The sequence below is a fragment of the Polypterus senegalus genome, chromosome 12 (genome assembly GCF_016835505.1).
Source record: "Polypterus senegalus isolate Bchr_013 chromosome 12, ASM1683550v1, whole genome shotgun sequence".
NCBI lineage: Eukaryota > Metazoa > Chordata > Cladistia > Polypteriformes > Polypteridae > Polypterus > Polypterus senegalus.
In genome coordinates this window covers 106,826,596-106,849,976 of record NC_053165.1, presented here as the reverse complement: position 1 = coordinate 106,849,976, position 23,381 = coordinate 106,826,596, and the positions used below count along the sequence as shown (strand labels likewise).

The 23,381-nt window shown below is 41.8% G+C and overlaps 1 protein-coding gene across 1 annotated transcript in view; it reads right to left on the bottom strand.

The window, feature by feature from the left end:
• Nucleotides 1-565: 565 nt before the first annotated feature.
• si:ch73-22o12.1 (nectin-2) overlaps nt 566-23,381 on the bottom strand; it is a 59,833-nt gene continuing 37,017 nt past the window's right edge. Inside the window, exons 6-9 of the mRNA XM_039773165.1 lie at nt 10,134-10,269; nt 6,949-7,012; nt 6,774-6,851; nt 566-1,615 (exon numbers count right to left, since the gene is read on the bottom strand). Of these exons, the coding sequence (XP_039629099.1) occupies nt 1,385-1,615; nt 6,774-6,851; nt 6,949-7,012; nt 10,134-10,269 (509 nt within the window). The 3' untranslated portion in view covers nt 566-1,384. The remainder of the gene's footprint in view (nt 1,616-6,773; nt 6,852-6,948; nt 7,013-10,133; nt 10,270-23,381) is intronic.

Below are 23,381 nucleotides of genomic sequence, written 5' to 3'. Positions count from 1 at the left end.
CAGTGATAAGTACCAAAAACTGTTGCCGAAATGTCCACCATACTAATACATTCATCCATTACTTCATCGTCCTGCTTAAGGATGAAATATGTGGTACTTAGTTGGGGTCGTCGTCTCTTGTTCCATCTTCAATTCTTTTCTTAAAGAGAACTTGACAAACAGGTGTTGACTGTCCATTGATTGCATTACCAACTGTCAAGTAACATGACTTCAGGAAAGTGGTCAGCTAGTTTGCCATATTTTTGTAATTCTGACACAAACACCACACATGTTTTCACTTGGGACGAAGTTTTAATCTCCGTGGCCAAGTAATGCATTAAGCAACAAGAAATGTGCTAATAGGTGTTAACTATGGTATTGGCTACGCACCCCGCTGCTACACCCAGTTTAATTCTACAAGCTCTGACTGAAAATCACAGGCGTTATGGGCTTATTTTCTGAAAAACCGCTATAATTCACTACAGTTTGGACAAGAAAACAAAAGCTATGAAGACAAATGAGAAAACCATCATTATGAACAGGAAGGGATTCTTCTGTTATTGCCAACCAAATCGCAAAACAAAACTTCAGGTAATTTTTTATTTAAAAATAAATCAGTAGTAGATGTACACACAAGTATTCTTTTAACTGTAAATTTCATAAACCCAACCCCTACAAACATTCATTCATACAGTTCTCTTACTTATTGCATTATTCCCTCTGGTTGCTTAAAATCCACTATAAAAAGGAAATGTATAAACAAAAAATATTAAAAAAAAATTCACACTTCACAGCATTTTAAAAATATAGCCAGACAGATATACAATGTAGTGTTGTGTGGGACTGGTAGAGCACATGGAGTTTTGTGTATAAGACAGATCGGTCACTGAATGGACGGAATTTAGCATTTACAAGAATGGCCACTGTGATTCATCCAAGTTTTGCAGCCCGTTCCTTAAGTAGGAGGATCACTGGTCCCACATGATCTGCCAACAATGGCTCCTCGGGGCAAGCTCTCATATTCCTGTACAAACTAAAATGTCATCGCCTCAGCAAGCATGTACATCACTTTAAGATTTAAAATCATATTCTACATTCTAGTCACAGCAGCCAGAATTATACAAGGAAGACAGAATTACACAACCCTTGTCCAATTTGCGAGTGTTCTTCCAGAAGGAGGCAACCTCTGGTGTGCAAAATGTTACATCACTCAGTCTCCTGAAGTCCCGTTTTAAGAACACTCATGGTTTCTAATAAGATTGGCTGCAAAGGCACTATCAAGCAAGCTTTTCTGAAGAAAATATTCCAGGTAGACCAAACAAGGCCTGTATAGCCCCGACCCACATCCCATTTCATTCTCTTCCTCCTCCAGTAAATATCTCTTGCAGAGTCCACAGAAATGACTTTAGACATACATGGCTGGCGACATCACAAAAGCACTGCTCCTGGGTACAGATCTGGGCTCTGGGTAGCTCAGTTGATTGTAAATTGGGTTCATCTGCTCCAAATAGTCGTCATCGTGTTCATCAGCAGTATAAGGTGGGTAGTCTTGCAATTCAGGGTTGTAGCTTTGACCCAATTCAATATACTCTACAGGAGCAGAATCAGTTGGAGGATCATCAAAGTTGTCCAGTTCCTGAAAAAACCATGAAAACTTTTTATTTACGAGATCATAACTGTAAAACTAAGTGATACTGATGATGGCAGACGCTATACATTTTAAATGGAGAACAAGCTTGGGCATCTGAAGGCTGTTGAAAAACAGTCATTTAACAAATTAGATCTGTAAAAACGTGAGGCCCAATAGTAAGTAGAGTGTAGAGTTAGTAAGGACTCAAGGAGTCAGATGTAGTGTGCCATCACGGATGCTGATCTGGTCTTAGAACATATTTACAGTAACAAGACCAGCTTCACATTTAATTGCTATTGCAGTGTGTGCCTCAGAGCTGCAGACCAGAAGACCAAGACTAAGACGAAGTGCTGTTGCAGCGAGCTTCTGGGACTCAGAGGAGAAGAACAAAGTTGCATACGATCTTAGGCCACCTTGTGGGCAGGTTTAATGGATTTACTATGGCGGGTAATGTTACAAAATGAATTACGCATGCAGACAGACAGGCTCTTACAGACATGAAGAAGTACTTATATACCATTAAAATTATCCATCCATCCATCCATTTTTCTAACCCGCTGAATCTGAACACAGGGTCACGGGGGTCTGCTGGAGCCAATCCTAGCCAACACAAGGCACAAGGCAGCAATCAATCCTGGGCAGGGTGCCAACCCACCACAGGACACACACAAACACACCCACACACCAAGCACACACTAGGGCCAATTTAGAATCGCCAATCCACCTAACCAGCATGTCTTTGGATTGTGGGAGGAAACCGGAGCGCCTGGAGGAAACCCATGCAGACACGGGGAGAACAAGCAAACTCCACGCAGGGAGGACCCGGGAAGCGAACCCGGGTCTCCTAACTGCGAGGCAGCAGCGCTACCACCCCATTAAAATTATGGAAACCATAATTAATATTTATAATTGGTGTGATGTATAGTGTAATAAAGAATCAAACATGTTTAACTTAATGCCACAGAAAAAGGCAAGTAATGCATGGAAATACTTATATTACTTTTTATGCTGTTTGGTCACCAGTTCCCAAAGTCTGCATTGTAAGATACTGACACTTTCATTCATGATGTATTCCTTCAGAGTATTGTGAAGGCATCTTAGTGGAAGTCCTCCAGATCTGATGTGAGATCTTTCACAACGTGCTCTACTGTGAAGACTGTGCTGCAGCGTGGCACTCTTTCTTAATATAGTCATAAGTTTTTTAAATGCTTTGATTACTGTTGGATTATTTTGGTCTTTAGGAAAAGCTTTGTGCCTAATGAATGAAAAGTATGAATTCTTCTGTATTATCTGTGTAATTGGGAAATGAGTTACAGAGATGCAATTATGCTTAAGATACAATTCTACTAATGTGTACCTACTGATCGCTGTCACAAATAACTCATAATAATTTACGACAAATTTACATTTCACATGTGTGAATTACGCTTGCAAATATTAAAAATACATACAATTGATTTGGAAAATTATGAGTACAATTCTCAAGCGTGAACAAACTGTCACAGGGGGTGCAGAGCTCAGAGTGACGTGCACATACAGAGGCAGAGCTAGGAATCAGATCCTCCCACATAACGTTATCTGCATTTTTATAGTTACATGTGATTTGTACTTCTGTAGTATTTTATGTACCGTTCACTTCTGGAGGAAAACGAAGAAGTGCTCTGGCAGATTGGGTTAATCTCCCAGCAACGGCAAACAGGATAGGATGGAGTGACAAACTCCGAGCCACCAACACCTAACTGTGCAAACGCACATAATGTTCCATGGGCGGGTCTGAAATCTTAATCTTGTCCGTGTATGTCCACGCCCCTCTGAGCTCTGAACCACACCCCCTGAAGTCCATCTCCACCCCTTTCCACGAGCCACAGCACAAGTGTAATTTTGAGAAGCACAAGCATAATTCACACATGTGAAATGTAAATTTGTCATAAATAATTGCGAGTTATTTCTGACAGTGTTCTCATCTTTTTCATACCTCTCATCGTCAATACATTCTGTATATTGATTACAGAGCCTTTTCATATTCTGTAAGTGAATACTTTCTATAGCCACAACAAGTTTAACAGTTGCATATTTTATTGCAAATCATTTTTTAATCAAGTTTACAGGAGTATGTACAGTATGTCATTGTTAATTGTAAGTGTGCCACTGTTAACAAGCAATCAGTGGGCCAGTGGAGAAAGCTGAAGCTAAAACAAGACTAGCTACAGATTAGTTAAAGTTGGGAGTCTTGGTTCGCTGTTCCCTGAGACAACACTTAGACATGAGGGTCATCTCGTTTTAGCACCATATTGCGTATTCTGACCTTCATCTGTAGCTAGCAACGTAGTACTGTCACAGGTAAACTGCAAATGACCCAAGAGCACCACTAGGACATTATGTCAGTTGGATGAGGCCTTATGCCCCACATTATGAGAGTTAGGTTGGTTAGGGTGCAGTTATGGCTAAGGCTAAAAGGACATAGCACTTTATGGCAGCTTAATCTATTTAGAAATGACACTTGAATCAGTGCAATTGTGTGCACTCTATGTACACAGCTGAATGTAAAATGGATGGGAAACATGCCATGAGTGACCCGAGTCTAGGAGTATGAAACTCAGAACCCTGAGTGTATACTTTTTTTAAAACAACCACATTATTAATAATGTCATTTCATATGATGAAATCTTCTTACTTAGGGCTCACATTTCACTAGACTACAGGTAAGTGGCTGAAAAAAAAAATATTCCAGGGCTTTTCATATTAAACTTTAATAAAAAATAGTGCTTATATGCCGTTTTATTTCTTTTTGCAGATTTGGATGGCTGCCTTATTCGTTCAGGAATAGTGGCAGATTTGTGATGAGCAGATTAGGGGTAAACAAGACCATTTTTATAGTCCACTAATCAAAGATGCTTTGTTTTGTGCAGTTATAGGTCTTGGAAATAAAGCATTTCAAAGAGAATTCAAGCTACCCTGCCCATACATGTAACAAAAGAAAGAGTAAAATGTAGTGTAGTAAAACTGAGGGAAGTGAAGCAAATCTTATATCAACATGGCAACACTATTCATCCTCATATTATAGGCTGCAGCGTATTAGAGCCTAACCAGCCTGCATCTGAAGCAAGATAAGGACCAACCCAGGAGAGGACAAGTCTTATCACAGGGCACACACCTACGTTCATTCACACTTCATCTACCAAACGTGCAAGTATATAGGTTAATAGAAATCCTGTGCAGGCACAAGGATATGCAGATTCTATACAGAAGAGATAATGGCCATCTTAAACGTGGTTCTGGCCTGTGAGGCAGGAAAGCTCGCCACTGCACAACCAGATGCTGGGAAATGCGGATTATTGTCACTGCTGTAGTACATTGTACAGATGTTTTTATCCATGTGGACTTACATAATCAGAATAGAATACAAGTGTCTGCATCCATCTGTAAAATGTTAGTACAAGCATGCCCAGTGCAGTGGGTGAATAGGAGGCAAAGACTAAACTGGCAACCTCGGGGTTTAAGACCCAGTGCCTTAGCCACCAAATCACTCTGCCCTTCATATCCTGACAAGAAGGGAAACCAGATGCCTAACTAAGCAGTATATCAAAGTATTAACATTAAATTAAATTATATTCAATTTAATGATTGCTGCCCTTCAGAAGTTCAGGGTACAACCCCCAGATATAGAATTTTGGGTAAGCTGGTTGTTGTCTCTATTTTTCCAATCCTCATAATTCCTCCTGACACACACTGATAAAAATGTAATCCATATAGGCATTTATTTTTCTGGCTTTTCATAAGGTTTAAAACAAAACAAAACAAATAAATAATCTCTAAGCAAACTATTAGGAACACCCTACTAATACAGGGTAGGCCCCCCCCTTTGCTCTCAAAACAGCCTCAGTTCTTTGTGGCATGGTTTCCACAAGTTGTTAGAAACATTCATTTGAGATTATGGTCCATGTTAGAATGAACACACCACACCGTTTCTGCAGATTTGACAGCTACACATTCATGATGTGAATATCCTGTTCTACCACATCTCAAAAGTTTTCTGTTAGATTCAGATCGGGTGACTAGGAAGACCACATGAAACCAGTTGAAAATGATTTTTGCTTTGTGACATGGTGCATAATCATTTTGGCAGTAGCCTTTACAAGATGGGTGAATTGTGGCCATGAAGGAATGACCATGATCATTCCTCAAATAGGCTGTGGTATTCAAACAATGATTTCTTGGTATTAGTGGGATCAAAGTGCCACATTCCCTACACCATCATACCACCACCATCAACCTGGACTGTTGACACAAGTTGATTCATGTTGGCCCCAAATTCTAACCCTACCACCCATGTGCCTCAGCAGAAATTGAGATTCATCAGACCAGGATACATTCTTTCAGTCTTTAAATGTCTAGTTTTAGTGAACCTTTGACCACTACAGCCTCAGCTTTTTGTTTCTGGCGGACAGGAGTGGAACCTGAATTGATCTTGTGCTGTTGTAGCCCACCTGCCTCAGCTTGACATGTTGTGGTTTCAGAGATGCTTTTCTTCTCACCACAGTTACACAGAGTGGTCATCAGAGTTACTGTGGCCTTCCTGTCTGCTCAAACCACTATGGCCACTCTCCTCTAAAACTCTCTCATCAAAAGGGTTTCTATCCGTTTCTAATTGTTGCTCACTCTATGATTTTTTTTTTTGTCTCTAGTAAACTCCCAGAAGATCAGCACTTATAGAAATACTCAATACAGTCAGTCAGGCCACAGTCAAAATAACTGAGGATCACGTGTTTCCCCCATTCTAGTGTTTGATGCTAATAACTGAAACACTTCGACTGTATCTGCATTATTTTATACAATGTACTACTGCCACGTGATTGGTTGATTAGATAACTGCATGCATAAGCAGGTGAACAGGTGTTCCTAATAATTTTGCTATTTGGAAGATAACAGAAGCCGAAAGCGGAGTTAGGCTAAGAGAGAAAGCCTGCCACTGTGTTATAGGATACCCTCTCTGCTGCAGTGCAGAAGCCAGAGGCTCCCTTACTCATCTGACCGGGGGGATTAAAGATCAAGAAGTGAAATTCCCTCTGAAGCTTCTCTATGCGCGCATATGAACCAGAGAGGGACAAGACCCTGCATAATTCCTCTCTGGTGACTTGGAGATAGTGGAACTCATTTGACTTACCGTGACAGGTTCTTTCTGAAAATATTCAGTTTGTAACAAAGTACTGTTTTCTTTTGGGAACTTCTGGATTTTATCAAGCTGAAGACAAAAGAAGCAAAGTGTTCATTTAGTGTACATGTGAACTGACATCATAGGGTTTACAAAATAAAAAATTCTCAAGGAGCAGAATACTCACCGAATTGAGAGAACCTCCAGTCTTTTGTGGAGGGGGAGGTTTATAGGTTGGTGGACCCTCAAAGCTGCAAAACACAAAAAAAGGAGAAGTGTTAATGGAGAACTACAAGTATGGCATCTGCTGACTAACACTTACAGATATACCAGACATGTTGACCAGCGGTGTAGTAAAGGGGCACGCCTAGATAATTATAAAGAGCATCAGCAGGAAAGGAAACACTGATGACGTAAACTTAGTATTTTTTACACAGCCTGGTTAAGATGAATGTTTAGAAATCCACAGGAGTACGATCAAACAGCAAGTGTCCAAATGACTAATGTTTATTAGTAGAATAACCAGCTAAAACACATGGAATACCGTTCGTAAAGGTTACTGCTCAATAATATTTAGATTAGCAAAAATGGGTCTCATTCATGAAACGTGAGCAGAATGAATTTGTTCGTAGAGAGTTTGTAGAGGGAAAATCAGTTATCAATGTTTTCTGTTCGTAAAAATGAATGGATCTTACATATGCTCAGGACCAAGCGTAGCGTGCGTGTAAATAATAAAAAAACATGATATATCAATGTCATTTGTACAAAATACATTTTAAATGAATAAAATACTGTAAAAATATACAAATTAAAGATATCAGATCCTTCAACAAAATCTGTGTCAAATTAGCCACTAGTCTGATGAATATTCAACAACACAGGTGTCTAGTTTTGTTTCTCAGTAAACACATCACACAGGTCTGTACCCAACTGAGTGCATTTTCCTATAAAAGGGCATCGATTTGAACCCGATTTGACCGAACGCAACAATGGCTGATCTCGCACTACTGCATGATTTGGCCCCAGGCGCACTGAAGAGAATGCACAGATTCTGGGATTGCGCTGATGTGTTGGCAGAGAGTGAATGATGAATGGTTGATTAGTCGTTTTTAGACTATCCGGACCCATTCTGATGCATTTATCTACTGGTATGGTTCCTGTTCTGAAAAGAGCAACAACAAGAATCTGTGCCATACCTGCACATCTGCAAGTCCTGTAGACACTTGGCTTTTTGACTACAGGGACATTTCAGCGGGAGATTGAAGACAGGACTAGCATTTCTCAGCCATCTATGAGCTGCATGCTACCTGGAGTACTTACCGGCATATTAACACTAATGTGGGATGATAGCCAAGACAAGTCGAACTTAATTCAGGTTTTTACGAGCTGGCCAACCTACCCAGGGTCACTGGTGCAATAGACTGCACACGTGTTGGCATCAAAGCTCCATCCAATGATGCGTTTGCAAATATGAACAGAAAACATTTCCATTCTATCAACCTGCAGTTTATACAGTATGTGATGCAAAGTGTGTGCTGCTCAACGTCGTTGCCCAATGGCGCACAACAGATTCATTCTGCAGCACAGTTCCGTTGGCACACATCTGGAATAAGGAGCTGTGCCAGACAGCTGGCTTCACTGTAAGAATAAAGGTTTCTCCTATAGATTAATTTGAGAGGTATAAATAGGCTAACTGTACATATCCATTGGAGACATGGCTTATGACACCACAGAAATGGGCTTATAATGTTGCACACGGAACAGCCCAAGTTGTTATTGAGAGGACTTGTTAACTTCTGCTAAAAGTACCTTGGCCTCTGCTTCTTTGAAGGTTTTTTTTTTTGCTTTTTTGTTTTGCTTTTGACAGGTCGTGGGCACGTGTGGCAGCATAGCCTTATATGGCAAGATTTGGGGCGATGATGGGTGTGGATTATGGCAATTAACCGACAATGTGTACACGCATGCCTGACAAGTTATGATTGATTGGTATTTCTGAACCTATATTGGGTATTAAGAAAAGGAAAAAGAAAAAAAATAAATAATAATGTTTAACTCATGGTTTGTGAATATGGCATAAGATTTTAGTAAAATCACCTTTTACATGCAAATGTTAATTTATGAACATTTCATGAAGAAGACCCAAATAGAGTTTAAATTATGAACTGGCCTACTGACACCTTAAAGACGCGTGCATATTAAGTTAATCAGCACTCGTCTCTATCTGCAAGTGTGGGTGTGTGCATAAAGGGGTCTTGTCCAAGGTCGTGTCCCACCTTTCAGAATACATTTTCCATCTCTCCATCCATCCAACTGTGAACACACTTAATTCATTTCAGGACTAGACTCCATCTTGACAGCATAATGGACAAGGAATGCAGAAGTCCTCGGAGACATGGCACACACAAGCACTGGCTCACACTGAGCCAGTTTGGAGTTGCCAGTAACCTTCCCAGCATGTTTTTGGGATGAGGAGAAAAACTAAAATATTCATGGGAAAACATGTGCAGACCTGTAAGAAGAATGTGGAAACTCCACGCAGACAGCAATGAAGCCCTAAATCTGCACCCAGCATTCTGCAGCTAGTAGAGTAGTAATATGTGCACCACTGGTGAACCGATGAAATGATGCAAAAACAGGAATGCATATTCATACTGAAATGGGTGGCACAGTGGTATGGCGATTGATGTCTGTGCCCCATTGCCCTAGAGCCATCACCTTGATTCCAAACCAGACACCTCATTAGTTTTAGCAGAGATCATGGTGTGGCCCCGGAGGGGTTTTGCATGAGTCATACATGTCTGTCAGATCAAATAGTGGGTTCTCTTGAAGATCAGGGGCTAAACACAGAGATCAAGGGCTTAAGCACCACAACACCCAACAACAAACATATGTCACTGTTCCCATCCTGTTCACCATGTGCTGTGTGTTTGCATCCACACAAGTTTTTCTCAGAATGTTCTAGTATTCTCTTCCATCTCAAAGATGTGCATTAGATTAGTCAAAGCGATAAAATTAACTTGTGTGCACCAAGTCTGGGTGGTCGATTCCTTTATATGCTAAACCCCTATCCTTTGATAACACGGAATTGACATCTGTCACTGGTTATAGTCCACAAAGGGACATTAAGCAACATTTGAAGGTTTAAAATCATTCAACGACTGTAGCAGCCTATAAAACCCTGCATCTCTTCCCGTCCCACCCAGAGAACATCTCCTGTTCCAGAGACCAGGGACAGAAAAACATGACTCCTAGAATTAGGGTTCAGGGGGTCAGCACTGGACATGCCACACTGCCATCTGATCTACTTAGTACCACTCCCACAACCCTACCCTCTACATGCCCCCCTAACAGGTAACACAGCCAAGAACTTACTCATCATCTGTGTCATTCTTGCGGTGCCTCTTCACAATCATGTATATGGTTACCAGCACTCCAATGATGAGAACAGCAGCAATGATTCCACCGATGATGCTGCCTGTTGCCGCAACAGCCATTGGCTTTGGTGTATCTAAATGAAAGGGAAGAACAGAAATGTGGAGTCAGTTGTCAGAAATGAGCAATTCTGGCGGGTTTATTACCTAAAACTACATTTGAACAGCTCTCCCTCTTCTGTGACCCTACCACTGAACCCTCAGGAAATAAACTGCCCACACAGACAAATTACTGTGTACTGCTTCTTGGCTCCTACAGATCAGGGAGCAGATGCAATGTGAGGCCTGAATTCAGTCACTTACATTACTTGTACTGACCAGCAGAGGGCAGGTAATGCTCAGTGACCTGGGAGAAGAGGCACAGAAATCACGCATCAGTGAACTCGGCTGAGAAGAGGAAACTCAGCAAGGTCAGACCTGGACTAGACAAACAAGCTGCCCCAGGTTTCTAAGTGAGTGATAAAGGGTACTGCATCAGAAATCACTGGGACATGCTGCTTTATTAAACACACTAGGCACTGGAACAAAGCGAGACGCTTTTGATGACTGTGCGAGCTGGATGGTTGGCACATTGAGGAGGATTAAGGCAAACAAACAGCTGCCCACAAGAACAGGCGATCACCCACTGGCTGTGGCTACAGTAATGAATGCCCACCATAATCTCAGTACAGGTCGGTATAAATCATGCTGGCATTCTGCCCAAACACATTATCACGCTCTCCATTTCTGGCACTTAATTCAGAGCACTGGATATCAGTAATACTATTCAGTCCTTCCCAGTAGATACGAGGTCTTTCAAGGATGATGTGGAAAAGGGAAAATGTGGTTTGGTGAGGCCAAGATGCAAAGTAAGTCATGGCAGGCTAGTTCTGTGATCTTATTGGCACCATGCAAAAATCTAGGAAAATCACTTTATCAGCCAAACAATGGGCCACACCACTCTCCTGTAGGAAATGCAAGCATTATCACGATTCAGATGACTAAACGGGATGTACACCCCCTCTCTCAGTGATGACCAACATAACAATGTAATTAATCACCCGCCAAGTCAACTGGCCTGTCCTTTAAACTGGACTATTAGGCAGCATGGGGTGTAATCATCCTGAAATAACATGGACTACAAACTTTTCACTTGTGCTTGGTGTGGTGCCAATGCTAACCTTCATTCAGCTCAGTGTGGTGGAAGTACTCTTAGTAAACACACTGGAGAGTAAAACTCACACCGAAGCGGTTGGAGGGCTTTCAGCTTAATATAGCAGCCCAGATAACAATGAGCTGTTACAGTTAATGTTTAAATATTCCTTCTAAGCCTGCCCTATATCTGGTTAAGGGTCATCTAAATGCGCTGCCTCATTACACAAATTTTCTAGCAATTTCCATTCACAGATTTCATTTACATGGTTTTGGTAAGAGGCTGCCATGACACGTTCCTGTGACTTCCAGTCATGAAGTCTGACATTCGAATTAAAGGGGGTGGGCTGTGTGTGTGCAATGCATCAAATACAAGGATTAGTTATGGGCACTCACAAATAATATCTTCTTTTTGAACGACTCTTCAGTGAACCATACAAATTAATTCAGTGGAGCTAAAACGCATGCGTCACGTCGTCACCTTTCATTTCACTAATGCTAGTAAATGTTTAAAGCACAAGAACAAGGACCTCCTAAATTATGAGTTTCAACTTGCTTTACTCAGGACTATTTTGAGTTTCTAACTATATTACTATTGCAAATGTCTGAGTTCAAACTTAATCATTACTTAAGAACCAGATGCACGATTCTTGTATGTACGATTGAATCACAAATCGCCACCTGAAAATCAGGAGGACGATTCACGTTTGTTTGATTAGTGAATAAATCATTACCAGAGAACCAGGTGCATGACTATCACTCGTATGATTCATTTACAAATCATCACCCAAGAATCATTTGGACAATTGTCATTTGTTTGATTAGTGAATGCATCACTACCCGAGAAAAAGGTGCATGATTCTCCTTCATAAATTATTACCCAAGAATCATTTGGACGATTGTCGATTACCCAAGAACCAGGTTCTAGATTCTCGTTTGTGTAATTAAAATTTACAAATCATCACCCAAGAATCATTTGGACAATTTTCATTTAATTAGTGAGCAAATCGTTACTTGAGAACAAGGTGCACGATTCCTGTTCGTATAGATTCCTGTTCGATTGTCGATTATCAAGAACCAGGTTCATTCACAAATCATCACCCAAGAATCAGAATCAGTTAACAAGGTGACGATTGTCGATTACTCAAGAACCAGAATCTCGATTGTCGATTACTCAAGAACCAGGATCTAGATTCTCGTTCGTGTAATTAAAATTTACAAATCATCACCCAAGAATCATTTGGACAATTTTCATTTAATTAGTGAGCAAATCGTTACTTGAGAACAAGGTGCACGATTCCAATGGAATCATCACCCGAGAATCAGTTGGACGATTGTCGATTACTCAAGAACCAGGATCTAGATTCTCGTTTGTGTAATTAAAATTTACAAATTATCACCCAAGAATCATTTGGATAATTTTCATTTAATTAGTGAGCAAATTGTTACTTGAGAACAAGGTGCACGATTCCTGTTCGTATGGTTCATTCACAAATCATCACCCGAGAATCAGTTGGACGATTTCCGTTCATTGGAGTAGCGAATAAATCACTTCCCAAAAACCAGGTATGCAGCTTTTGATCATTTGATTTGTGAACTGAATCATTACCCTTAAACAGCTCACACAATTCTCGCTCACTTTTGATTCTGAAACATAACATCTTATTTTAACTACGTATCTTACATATGCTGTCAAGCTATGTGTATTGAATATATACATACACATAAATTAGTATATGAATTATTAAATTATATGTTTGTGGTGCAATCAGAGGGGGACCAGGACTTTAAAGTACGTGCTAGTGTCTATCATAAAAATGAATCAAAGTAATCAATTCACTTAAACAAATCGATTCAATAATTGGACCTTACAGATGGAAGAGAGGCTCCTCTGTCTCATGTCTCATGTTTTATGCACCATCAAAGAAAAGAAAAGGGCTGAGATTGTGGCTCTGTGGTGCAGGTCAGAGGAATCAGCTGGATGCAGTACACAAGGTGTTTGTTTACAGAAGCCCTCCATTGTTAGACAGGCTTTTTTAGGAACAGTTTGAGCCTTGAGCACACCCTGCTTCTAGGCAGAATTATTTTTTCCTATTTGTACATCTGTTCATTGAAAAGGGATGTATGTTGGGGAAATGGGATGGACCCCTACCACCATCCTGGCTATGAAGGCTCTCTTTCCAGGTCTGGAAGTCGGCCACTTCCTTTGAAATACAATAAACGGCTTGATGCATCGTACGTGTCTGTGTTTCTAGAAGGGAAGTGTGATAAGCAGCTAAGAGGCTGTGTTGCTCACAGTCAAATGACTGCCAAGAATTGAGATGTTGCTGTGTTGTAAACACCTGATGCAATTCAACTAACCCATACCACAGGTTTACCACCAATGTAAGTGGCCCTCACAGGAACATGTGCGTTTTTAATAATGGCAGAAAGTCATGATGTCACTTTGAGTGGCAAGTCCACAAGATAGCTGAGGGAATGGCACTCAAGTAGGTAGAAGTGAATCCTGCTGACAGATGTCTCAGTCTGCTGTGATGCTAACTAAGCTTTGCAAAGCATCTCATGCCACAGCTGTTTAAGAAACTCACATTTTAAGATTCTATATACTTCACCCACTCCAGAGGCAGCCAAACCTGCAAATAGGCTTTTTTTATACATTTGTCTTTTGAGCAAAGTAGATATCAAACCCATCCATCAGAGGACACCTCCCCACGCACACACTCAGCAAATTAACCTAATCTGTGTGTCTTTGGGAGAAAAATTCACAAAAAGACACACAGAAAACAGTGCGGGTCCATAAAGGCAGGGCCCAGGGTATATGGTGGTCTTTACATCGTCATACTACTGATAACATTGCCTCCCACTGCAGCACACAATCTCAGAGCCACCAGCTCAGTCCTCATCACAGGCTCCACTGTACAAACAGCAGAAACAGCTTACTTCACCTGCCTGGGCTCCAACATGTTAAAAATGAATTAGAAATGATAATAATTAACATATAAAAAAGTCCAGATATACCAAGAAATTCTCATGTTTTTGACAATTGTTTTTTTTTTTTTTAAATCAAGATATCATTACATTGATTTAAAACATTAGCTATGACAATCCTAGTGTTGCAAATTACTGCTATTACTGCTTGAAATGGCTAATTTTATAAGGAATTGTTCAGATGCATCTACAAATCCCCATTTTCAGCAGACATTCCTTCAGTATCCTAATGGTCAAACCCCTTGGCTTATCCCTAATTTTAAACGTCAATCAGTTATTAGAGAAACCTTTTTAGTTGCATTTGCACTGTTGAAACCTGTGTGGTGTATTGCCGGCCGTTCATCCTGGCCAATACCCCCAAGCTGCCAGGTGGAGCCCCCCCTGCAGTATGGAGGTGCCCCGAAGACCAGCAGGGCATCATGGACATTGGAGTCTTTATGCACAGCCCTGCTGGATACCATTGGGGGGCACAAGGAGACGCTGCAGGGAAGGAAAGATGATTATTTGCCATATGCCCTGGAAGTATGTCTGAGTCACCTGGACAAGGAGAATGATGTGCTTCTGGGGTGAAGAAAAGGACTTTTGATCTGACCCGGAAGTGATAGAAAAATCACATGGACTGGCGTATTGGACAAGGGTTCAAGGGAGCGATAGAGCCCCCAATCTGTCACACCTGCTATTCTGTATACTTGGACTGTGAAATACTGGCATTCCTAAAGTTCAGTTCGGGTTAAAAAAATGGCGAAAATGAATCAGCTTTCTTAAGAAACATGACAGACTGTTTCTTTACAGAATGAAGATTATTCCACGTGACAGATTGCCAAGAAACTGAAGATTTCATACTAAGGTGCCCATTACTGTCTTGAGAGAAGAGGACAAACTGGATCAGAGTAGGACAGAAAAAGAAGCTGAAGGTCTTTGCTGTTAAACATCTCCTAGCTTCACGTTAGAAATCCCTTGATATGGTCTATGTAAATTTTACAGTTTAAAGACAAATATGGTCTACCACTGTTCAGTCCTTTACATCCTGGATGTTTGCTGTTCATTAATGCTGCTGTTGGTTTAATACTTCCCAGCTCAGGATTGAGGGTTTTCATCATCAGGGTCGTGTCATGTAAATTTCTAACCTGCTTAATCCAGAGCATGGCCTGGGGTCCCAGTTAGCACAGAGTGCAAGGCAGGAACAAACCCTGGACAAAATGCCAGTCCATTGCAGGGCGAAGAAACAAACACACACACACACACACACACACACACACATAAGGCCTGTTTAGTATTGCCAGTTTCTTTATGGAAGTGAGTGCAAACCTGAGCATGCAAACTCCACTAAGGGACGACCCTGGACACAAACGCTTGCATCTTTAACTGTGAAGCAGTGCCACCATGTAACAATGTCATCAGGGTACAGATTCTATTATAAACATTGCAGAAATTTGTTTTATTTACTATATTAAAAATATTCAATAAATAATTGATCACAAAAAGAATAAGTAATGGAGTTGACAATTAGGACACTGAAGGAATTACTGATGAAGTAAATTGGGCTTTGCAGGGATATGTATGATGAGCTAAAAATCTGTCACTTCAAGCAGTAGTTACCAACAGCATCCCTTGTAATGTCTTAGCGGTATTTTTAAATCAATCTAAAGGCATCTCGATAAAAAAGGTATCAATTTCTATTAAAAACAAGATTTCTGGGAGTATCCAGCTTTTGACTAGCACTGAATGCATAATATTTTTTAGTCAGCTTGACTAAAGGGTGTCTACCAAACGTACAATAATAAAACTCAATGCAATATCCACCCGTTTTTTCATGAATTCCCTTCACAGAGGGCAATACGCACACACATTGCCATTTGCTTCAAGACATCATAAAGTGCAAATAATGCTAATGGTGACACAGCGGAACATTCACATAAAGGCAATATAATTTTGACTCAATTTTCGAAACTGCTCATGAAACTGCAGTTTCCTTTTTTGTAATTTGCGTGGCCGCACGGTGGCGCAGTGTGTCCTTTCTGCTTCACTAGACGTCGTGCTGTGTTGAGTGTGCAAGTTGTTCTTCTTTGTGTGCGCAATTTGTTCCCGAATCCCGAAAAGATAAGTTAATTGACGCTTCAAAACTTGCCCCTTGTGGGTGTCGGTCTGTGCTGAAATGACAGGATCCGGCATCCGCAACTCAGAATCAGTTTTAAGAAGGCTAGGGTATGTCACTCTTGTTTTCCTCTTCCTTTATACCTGAAGCCATGAACAGCTGCCGGCGAGCCACTAAAGACAAGCTGAGTGTGAAGCGCAAACGCCCACAGCCTGCCGTGCTGTTTAGTGCGACGTGGCTGCGTCGCGAGAGCCAAGGGTCACTGCAGCAAGGCCGAGCTGGACGCGGATTCCACAGTCGCCGAGAGGTGTGCTGCCCAGCGCTGCACGGAGGAGGTCAGGTATGAAGAGCACTCAAAGTAAAAGTAGATTTGCGTGATCGGAACGATCCCCGCAGCACAATACAAATTCAATCCAGCCCTTCGCATTAAAGCTTTCAGTCTGAAATGCCGAGGGAGCTAAAACATTGCAAACAAATGACAGATGACTTGAAAGACAAGCATCCCTGGGAGCTGCATGCACTGCCCCTCGAAAGGTCTCACTGAAGAATTTGATAAATTACTCCAAGCCCTGATGGAATGACATTTCCAATCTCAGCATCGTTCTTCCTCTCAGATATTCCAGCGCCCCCTGTTCGAATGACATTTCGCATCGGAGCTCAGAGCATCATTCGCTTCAACCGCCCCCCCTTTACTTTAATAGAAGCTTAAAACACGCAGAGTGGCGCGCGCTCCCGCGTCCCTCTTCTCACAGGCAAGTCATGAACGAACCTTCAAGGTTGCTGCAGTCTGCGAGTGACCCCAAGCTCCCAGGAGACAAACAAGCGCATTTCAAGTCTGTCACGTACTGTGCCACAGCCAGTTGCATTATGGATCACGGATAACAGCTTGGCCACGATGTTCGCTCTAGTTCAAGGAAGAGTGGCACGGCAGAACTGACAGCCAGAGGACTATACACCTTTCCGCCGCGAAGCAATAACATTTAGAGGTGAGCATAACACGCCACATACCCAGTCATAAAAAAAAGAGAAAGAAAGAAAAAGAAAACACACACACACAGATAGTGGAACCTGACCGCATAAAGCCGGTGAAAAAAACAAATAAGTGGTGCGCTTCCTTTTTTCGTAAGAGGCCGTTCTGCTTACTAATAAAACGAAACACACATTTGCTTGCGCGGCACAGACACTTTCTAGCATTCTTTCGAAGTGCCATGTGTACCCCTGCCAAATTTCCTCCAGGAGATTTTACAGCAGTCCAGTCAGGCGAAAAACATTGACTGGAAACCGGCAATGCGTAATAGTGCGGAACAGTCCGGCCTGAAAAAGTGGCTCAGGATTTTTAGGAGTCAGCGGAAAACTAACGGAAGGAGACGGAGGGGTAACAAGGGGGCGATCGCATCAACAAGCTCAGCTGCTTCTGATGATGCGTGCCACAAGTCTTCTAGTGACGAACAGCAGATGTCCATCCCGAAATTTACTTAAAAAAAAAAAAAATATATGGATTTGGGATTTTTACATCAGATTTGACTGGGTCATCCAATGCTTCAATTCCAGGACTGTTTTTAACTCTCAGTTTATGAAAGCTTATTTGTGCCATAGCCATGCCAACAATGCACCATGGCACAGTGGTCAGTACAGCTGCATCACAGCTCCAGGGATCTGGGTTCAGTGTGAAGCTTCATCACATTCTCTCCATGTTTGTGCAAATATTCACCAGGAATTTATTATTTTGTCTCTCTCTCTCATAACCTAGAGAGATTTTTTTTTTTTTTTTTAAATTGGCCCAGTATACGAGAGGGGAGACAGGAGCCAATTGAAATGGCAAGCATGCCAGTTCAGTCCCGCCCTCTAACTAACCACGTGGCATTAACTTGGCAGCGGTTAAATGTATATAACATGCAGATAGTCATTCTATTGCATCTCTACATTTATAAAGTGCCTTGGGGTGACATTCATTGAAGAAAGGCACTATACAGTACCTCTAAAAAGTAACAACTGAGTCACTGCAGATTTAATTTGGATTTTTGTTTTTGACACTGACCAACAGAAGACACTTTAAAAGAATATACCACAAAAAACTGTTACCTCCCCCCATGTACTTTGTGATGATGACTGAGGAAAAAAAAATGTATTCTTATATTTTCATGCAGAATGGAGAGGAAAAAAAAAAAAGTTTGATACAGCAGAACCAATGTTGAACAGCAGCAAATGATCTGCAAAATCTCCATGGAAAAATGAAAGAAATTCTCACATTACTCCAGTCGTATGCTTAAAGCATGCATTTGTTGCTCAAATATTGCTAATAGTTAACTTACAGAAAACTCAGCATACAACATACACAGGAAAGGCATTCCCATAATATTGTGCTTTTGAATTGAAGACACACCTCTCCTCCTCATTAATTGGTCAAGAATCCTGTCTTCAGTTCAAAAAGGGCAGTATTATGGGAATGCTTTTCCTGTGTATGTTGTATGTGGACTTTTTCCAGAAGTAACTATTAGCAATATTTGAGCAAAAATGCATGCAATTTGACATATTACTGGATAATGGACATATAGATTATCCGACACGAGTAGTGCAACATTTTTTTTTCTTTTAACTATTGTACAACATTGGGCACTATTGGGTTCTACTACACCGTTACATTTTTTCCCTTCTCTATTCTGTATGAAAAGATGAGATTAAAAATGTTCTTGAAACCACACTGGCAAGTAGCATATATGCAAAACTATTGTTTTTAGATGGAGTATTCCTTTAATGTCAAAGTAAAAACAATCTCTGATGAGTGGTCGAACTTAATTACAAATATAAACACACTAAATAATTGCTCTCATAAGTGTTAAACCCTTTAATAGGACACCACTAAATCATCATTGGTGCAGCCAACTGGTCTTAAAAGTCACAGAATTAGTTCAATGGAGACCACCCGTCAGGGGCTATCAATTGATAGCAGGGTAAACACACCTTAATGGGAAAGTACCACTAGTGGTGAATCTGTATGGTGGGCTAACCTACACAGTAAAGACAAAAGACCACAACAAGAAACTCTGAAAAGGTGACTGAAATGTGAAAGTCAGGGAGTGAAAACCAAAAAAAAAAAAAAATTATCCAAGTACCTGAATATCACTTGAGGTCCAGTTAAATCTGTCATGAAGAGATGGAAAGAGTATAGAAGCACTGTCAACCTGCCTGGAGCAGGCCAACTACAAATAAGACGATGACGATTTGTGAGGGAGGCCACCAACAGACCTTGGAGAACACTGAAGGAGTGACAAGCTGCAGTGGCCGAGGCTGGAGAGACTGTGCAGACAACAGCCGTTGCTCGGGTGCTTCACCAGTTTGGCAAAGAGAACAAAAATACACAGGAGATCTGAGTAGAGCTTGCTGGAAGGCACGAGGGAAAGGAGGTCAAATTAAAAAAGGTTTTATGGCCTGATGAGACCCAAGTTAAGTTTTTTTTTTATGCCACCAGAATAAATGAAACACTGTGCATTATCAGAAGCATACCATCCCACCGTGGATCATGGTAGGGGCAGCATCGTTCTGTAGGGATGCTCCTCTTCAGCAGGCCTTGGAGGGCTCGTGAGGGTAAAATGGCTGCAGGAAAATCCTGGAGAAACACCTGACACGGTCTGCATGAAAGTTAGACTGGGAGAAAATGTTTTCTAGCTAGACATTGATACCGAGCATAAAGCCACACAGGGATGGCATTAAAAGCAACAATGTTAATGTCCTGGAGTGGCCAAGTCAGTGCCCAGATCTCAATCCCACTGAGAATTTGTGACTGGACTTGATGAAGATTATTCACTTGTGATCCCCATGCAATCTGACAAAGCCTGCAAAGAAGAACGGGGAAAACGTGCAGCACCCAGATGTGCAAAGCTGACAGACATCTGGGCACACAAACTCAAGGCTGTTATGGGTGCATCTACCAAATACTGACTTGAAGGAGTGAATACTTAATGTCATTAATTATTTAATTTTTTTATATCTGTAACTAATTAAGACCGGGCGGCACGGTGGCGCATTGGTAGCGCTGCTGCCTCGCAGCTAGGGGACCTGGGTTCGCTTTCCGGGTCCTCCCTGCGTGGAGTTTGCATGTTCTCCACGTGTCTGCGTGGGTTTCCACCGGGCGCTCTGGTTTCCTCCCACAGTCCAAAGACATGCAGGTTAGGTGGATTGGCGATTCTAAATTGGCCCTAGTGTGGGTGTGTTTGTGTGTGTGTCCTGCCCAGGATTGGTTCCTGCCTTGTGCCCTGTGTTGGCTGGGATTGGCTCCAGCAGACCCCCCGTGACCCTGTATTCGGATTCAGCGGGTTAGAAAATGGATGGATGGATAATTAAGACCACTTTGCAGAGATCAGTTTTCACTTTGACATTTAAGTCTTTCGCTGTTAAATCAGTGTCAAAAAACCAAATCCGCTGTCATTCAGTGTTGAGCAATGATAAAATGTGAAAACGCCTGAAGTGGTTAACAGGCGCTGTATATAAACAAGTAGTTTGCTGGCTGCGCTCCACATTAAAAGCTGCTTCTTCTTGTGCTCCCCATTGCTGCCACAATGAACTCTGCCTTCCCACTGCTAAAGAGAAAGCTGCCACAGAAGATGGATGACGGCACATTGTTGAGCACAGATGCCAACAAACTAACTGATAGTCTTGAAGTGACACCTTCCTTCAGAGCTTGGGCACAATGTACGGCCCTCGATTAGCCTTTTTAACTGGCCCGTAAGAGCATTTTTAAACAATGGTGCCTTGTACTTCACACATGGATGGCCTTCATTGTAGAAGGCACCGTCTAAACAGACATACTGTAAATGCGTGCCAGTTAAAGTTACAGAATCCATCCATCCATTTTCTAACCCGCTGAATCCGAATACAGGGTCACGGGGGTCTGCTGGAGCCAATCCCAGCCAACACAGGGCACAAGGCAGAAACCAATCCTGGGCAGGGTGCCAACCCACCGCAGAGTTACAGAATCTGCCATAAAATATTACTATGCAAACATCAAGCAGGAAAAAAAATGTTAATTGTGTTAAACACAAAGCTGCGCAACATGATCATATCATGCAGCAGTGTAATAAAACTGAAAACAAATCACTTTACAGAGTGGAAATTAGCATTACCAGTCCTTCAGAATACACACTCGAGTACAGAAGACATCAGTAGCTTCAGGCAAGCGGTGACGGAGAAGGGTAAATGAACCACGGCTCATGTAGTTTGTGAGCACCAGTCTTAAAACAATTGGGTTGAAAATTTGTTTTGCAATTGAGACTGCGGCCATCATTTTGAAAACGTCAGTTTTTTGCTCAGGGCCACATGGGAGCTAAAATGTACGGTCAACAGCAGCAGGAACACAGAGAACCTGTCCCATACTGCAACTAATGCTCACAACAATGCAGCTTTGAAGGACCTAAAGTCCACGTCACATTACACAACTAGTCGGAGGAGATGTGAAACTTGACGACTGCAGTTGCTGATCTCATATCTGGAGCAGGTCCGATTACACGACTCTGTGGCGACTTTCCAGCACAGCTTCACCTTTTCAAGATGTCGTGAGCTCGTCACTTTTTCTGACAGTCAGTAATGCTCTACCTGATGAAGCTGGTGCAGTAATTTTAGCTACAATCTTAGCCCCAAGTACTGTGGCATATCAAACAGGAGACATAAAACGGTGAGCTTACCCAACTTTTCCAGTGATTTTCAGTCCGAGACATTTATTTATATATAATTATAGCACATTGAAGGCAGTCACAGTGTGCTCTCTTAGCGGCCAGTCATGTAGTCTGGCATTCCCAAGGACTTAGTCCTACCAGTCTGCAACTTGCCCCACCAAAAATCAAACAGAACTGATTTGTCTTAAGTCATAGGAGTGGGCTTGGGTGTTGTGTGATAGCTGACAAAACAATAAGCAGTCACAGGGAAGTACAATGCAAATAATGCAGCGTTCTTGAGGAGAGGTTCAACTGTCATGTTTTATGTACTGTATTATGACAAAATAGAAAAAAAGAAAAAGGGCAGAGATTGTGGCTAAACTCTCTACACCTGCAAGCGCATCTGGGGTTCCCCAGATAAGCTTGACAGAAGTAAGCTATACCACTCCTGTGCGAGAGGAGTTGCTAATAGCATCCTGTCCTTTCTTCACAGTCTACAGAAGATGCCTGCTGAAGGCACTCCCACCCGGCCGTGACATCCAGCACAAGCCTCATCACCTGCAGATGAACCACCATAAAAAGCGATGGTACAGAACCAGCGTTATTTATGCCAACCAGGACTGGAGTCTACCAAGAGCCAGAGACACTTACACGAGAGAATAGAGCACAAGAAAAGCCAGAGTGACTGGCCTTACGTCAGTGTCTTTTAAGTCATGCATTTTCTTTTTTTGATTTGATTAAATGGGTACACTGAGGTGGGTACCTAACACTTCTATCCATTTCAGTCTGCTTCCTCACGGTAAGCCACACAGGAAAGCATTTGTACAGCACTGGCTCTGTAAGGCACCACATTTATTGGCTTTCAGAAAAAGGAATGAGATCGTAAGACTGAAAATGAGGAATGGTGCTGGAGAGTTGTCAGAGTTGTGTAATTTGACATCCCCTGTGATCTTCAATAAAAGTAATAGGACATGCTCAGGTGACCAGATATGCTGCTGCTCGTCATCAGACTTGATATCCCTTCTGAGCAGAAGTCATGTAAAGGCTTAACAAACAAACTCAACCCTGAGTGAACCAGAGTTCAAGCACCTCCATACCATCCTGCTATGACAGGTCTATTATAAAGCGGAGATTGATTGACTGACACAATATGGCTGCTTAAAACACATTCTGGAAACATAACGTTCTCAAACCTGCATAAATCAATTGAGAATGGCTTTTCTCAGCCGCTGTGAATTCAAGGCAGAAAACACCACTGAATGGAAGGCCAGCTTACTGCCCACCCTACTCGCAAACATTAACTGGCATTCCAAAGTTGACCAAACAA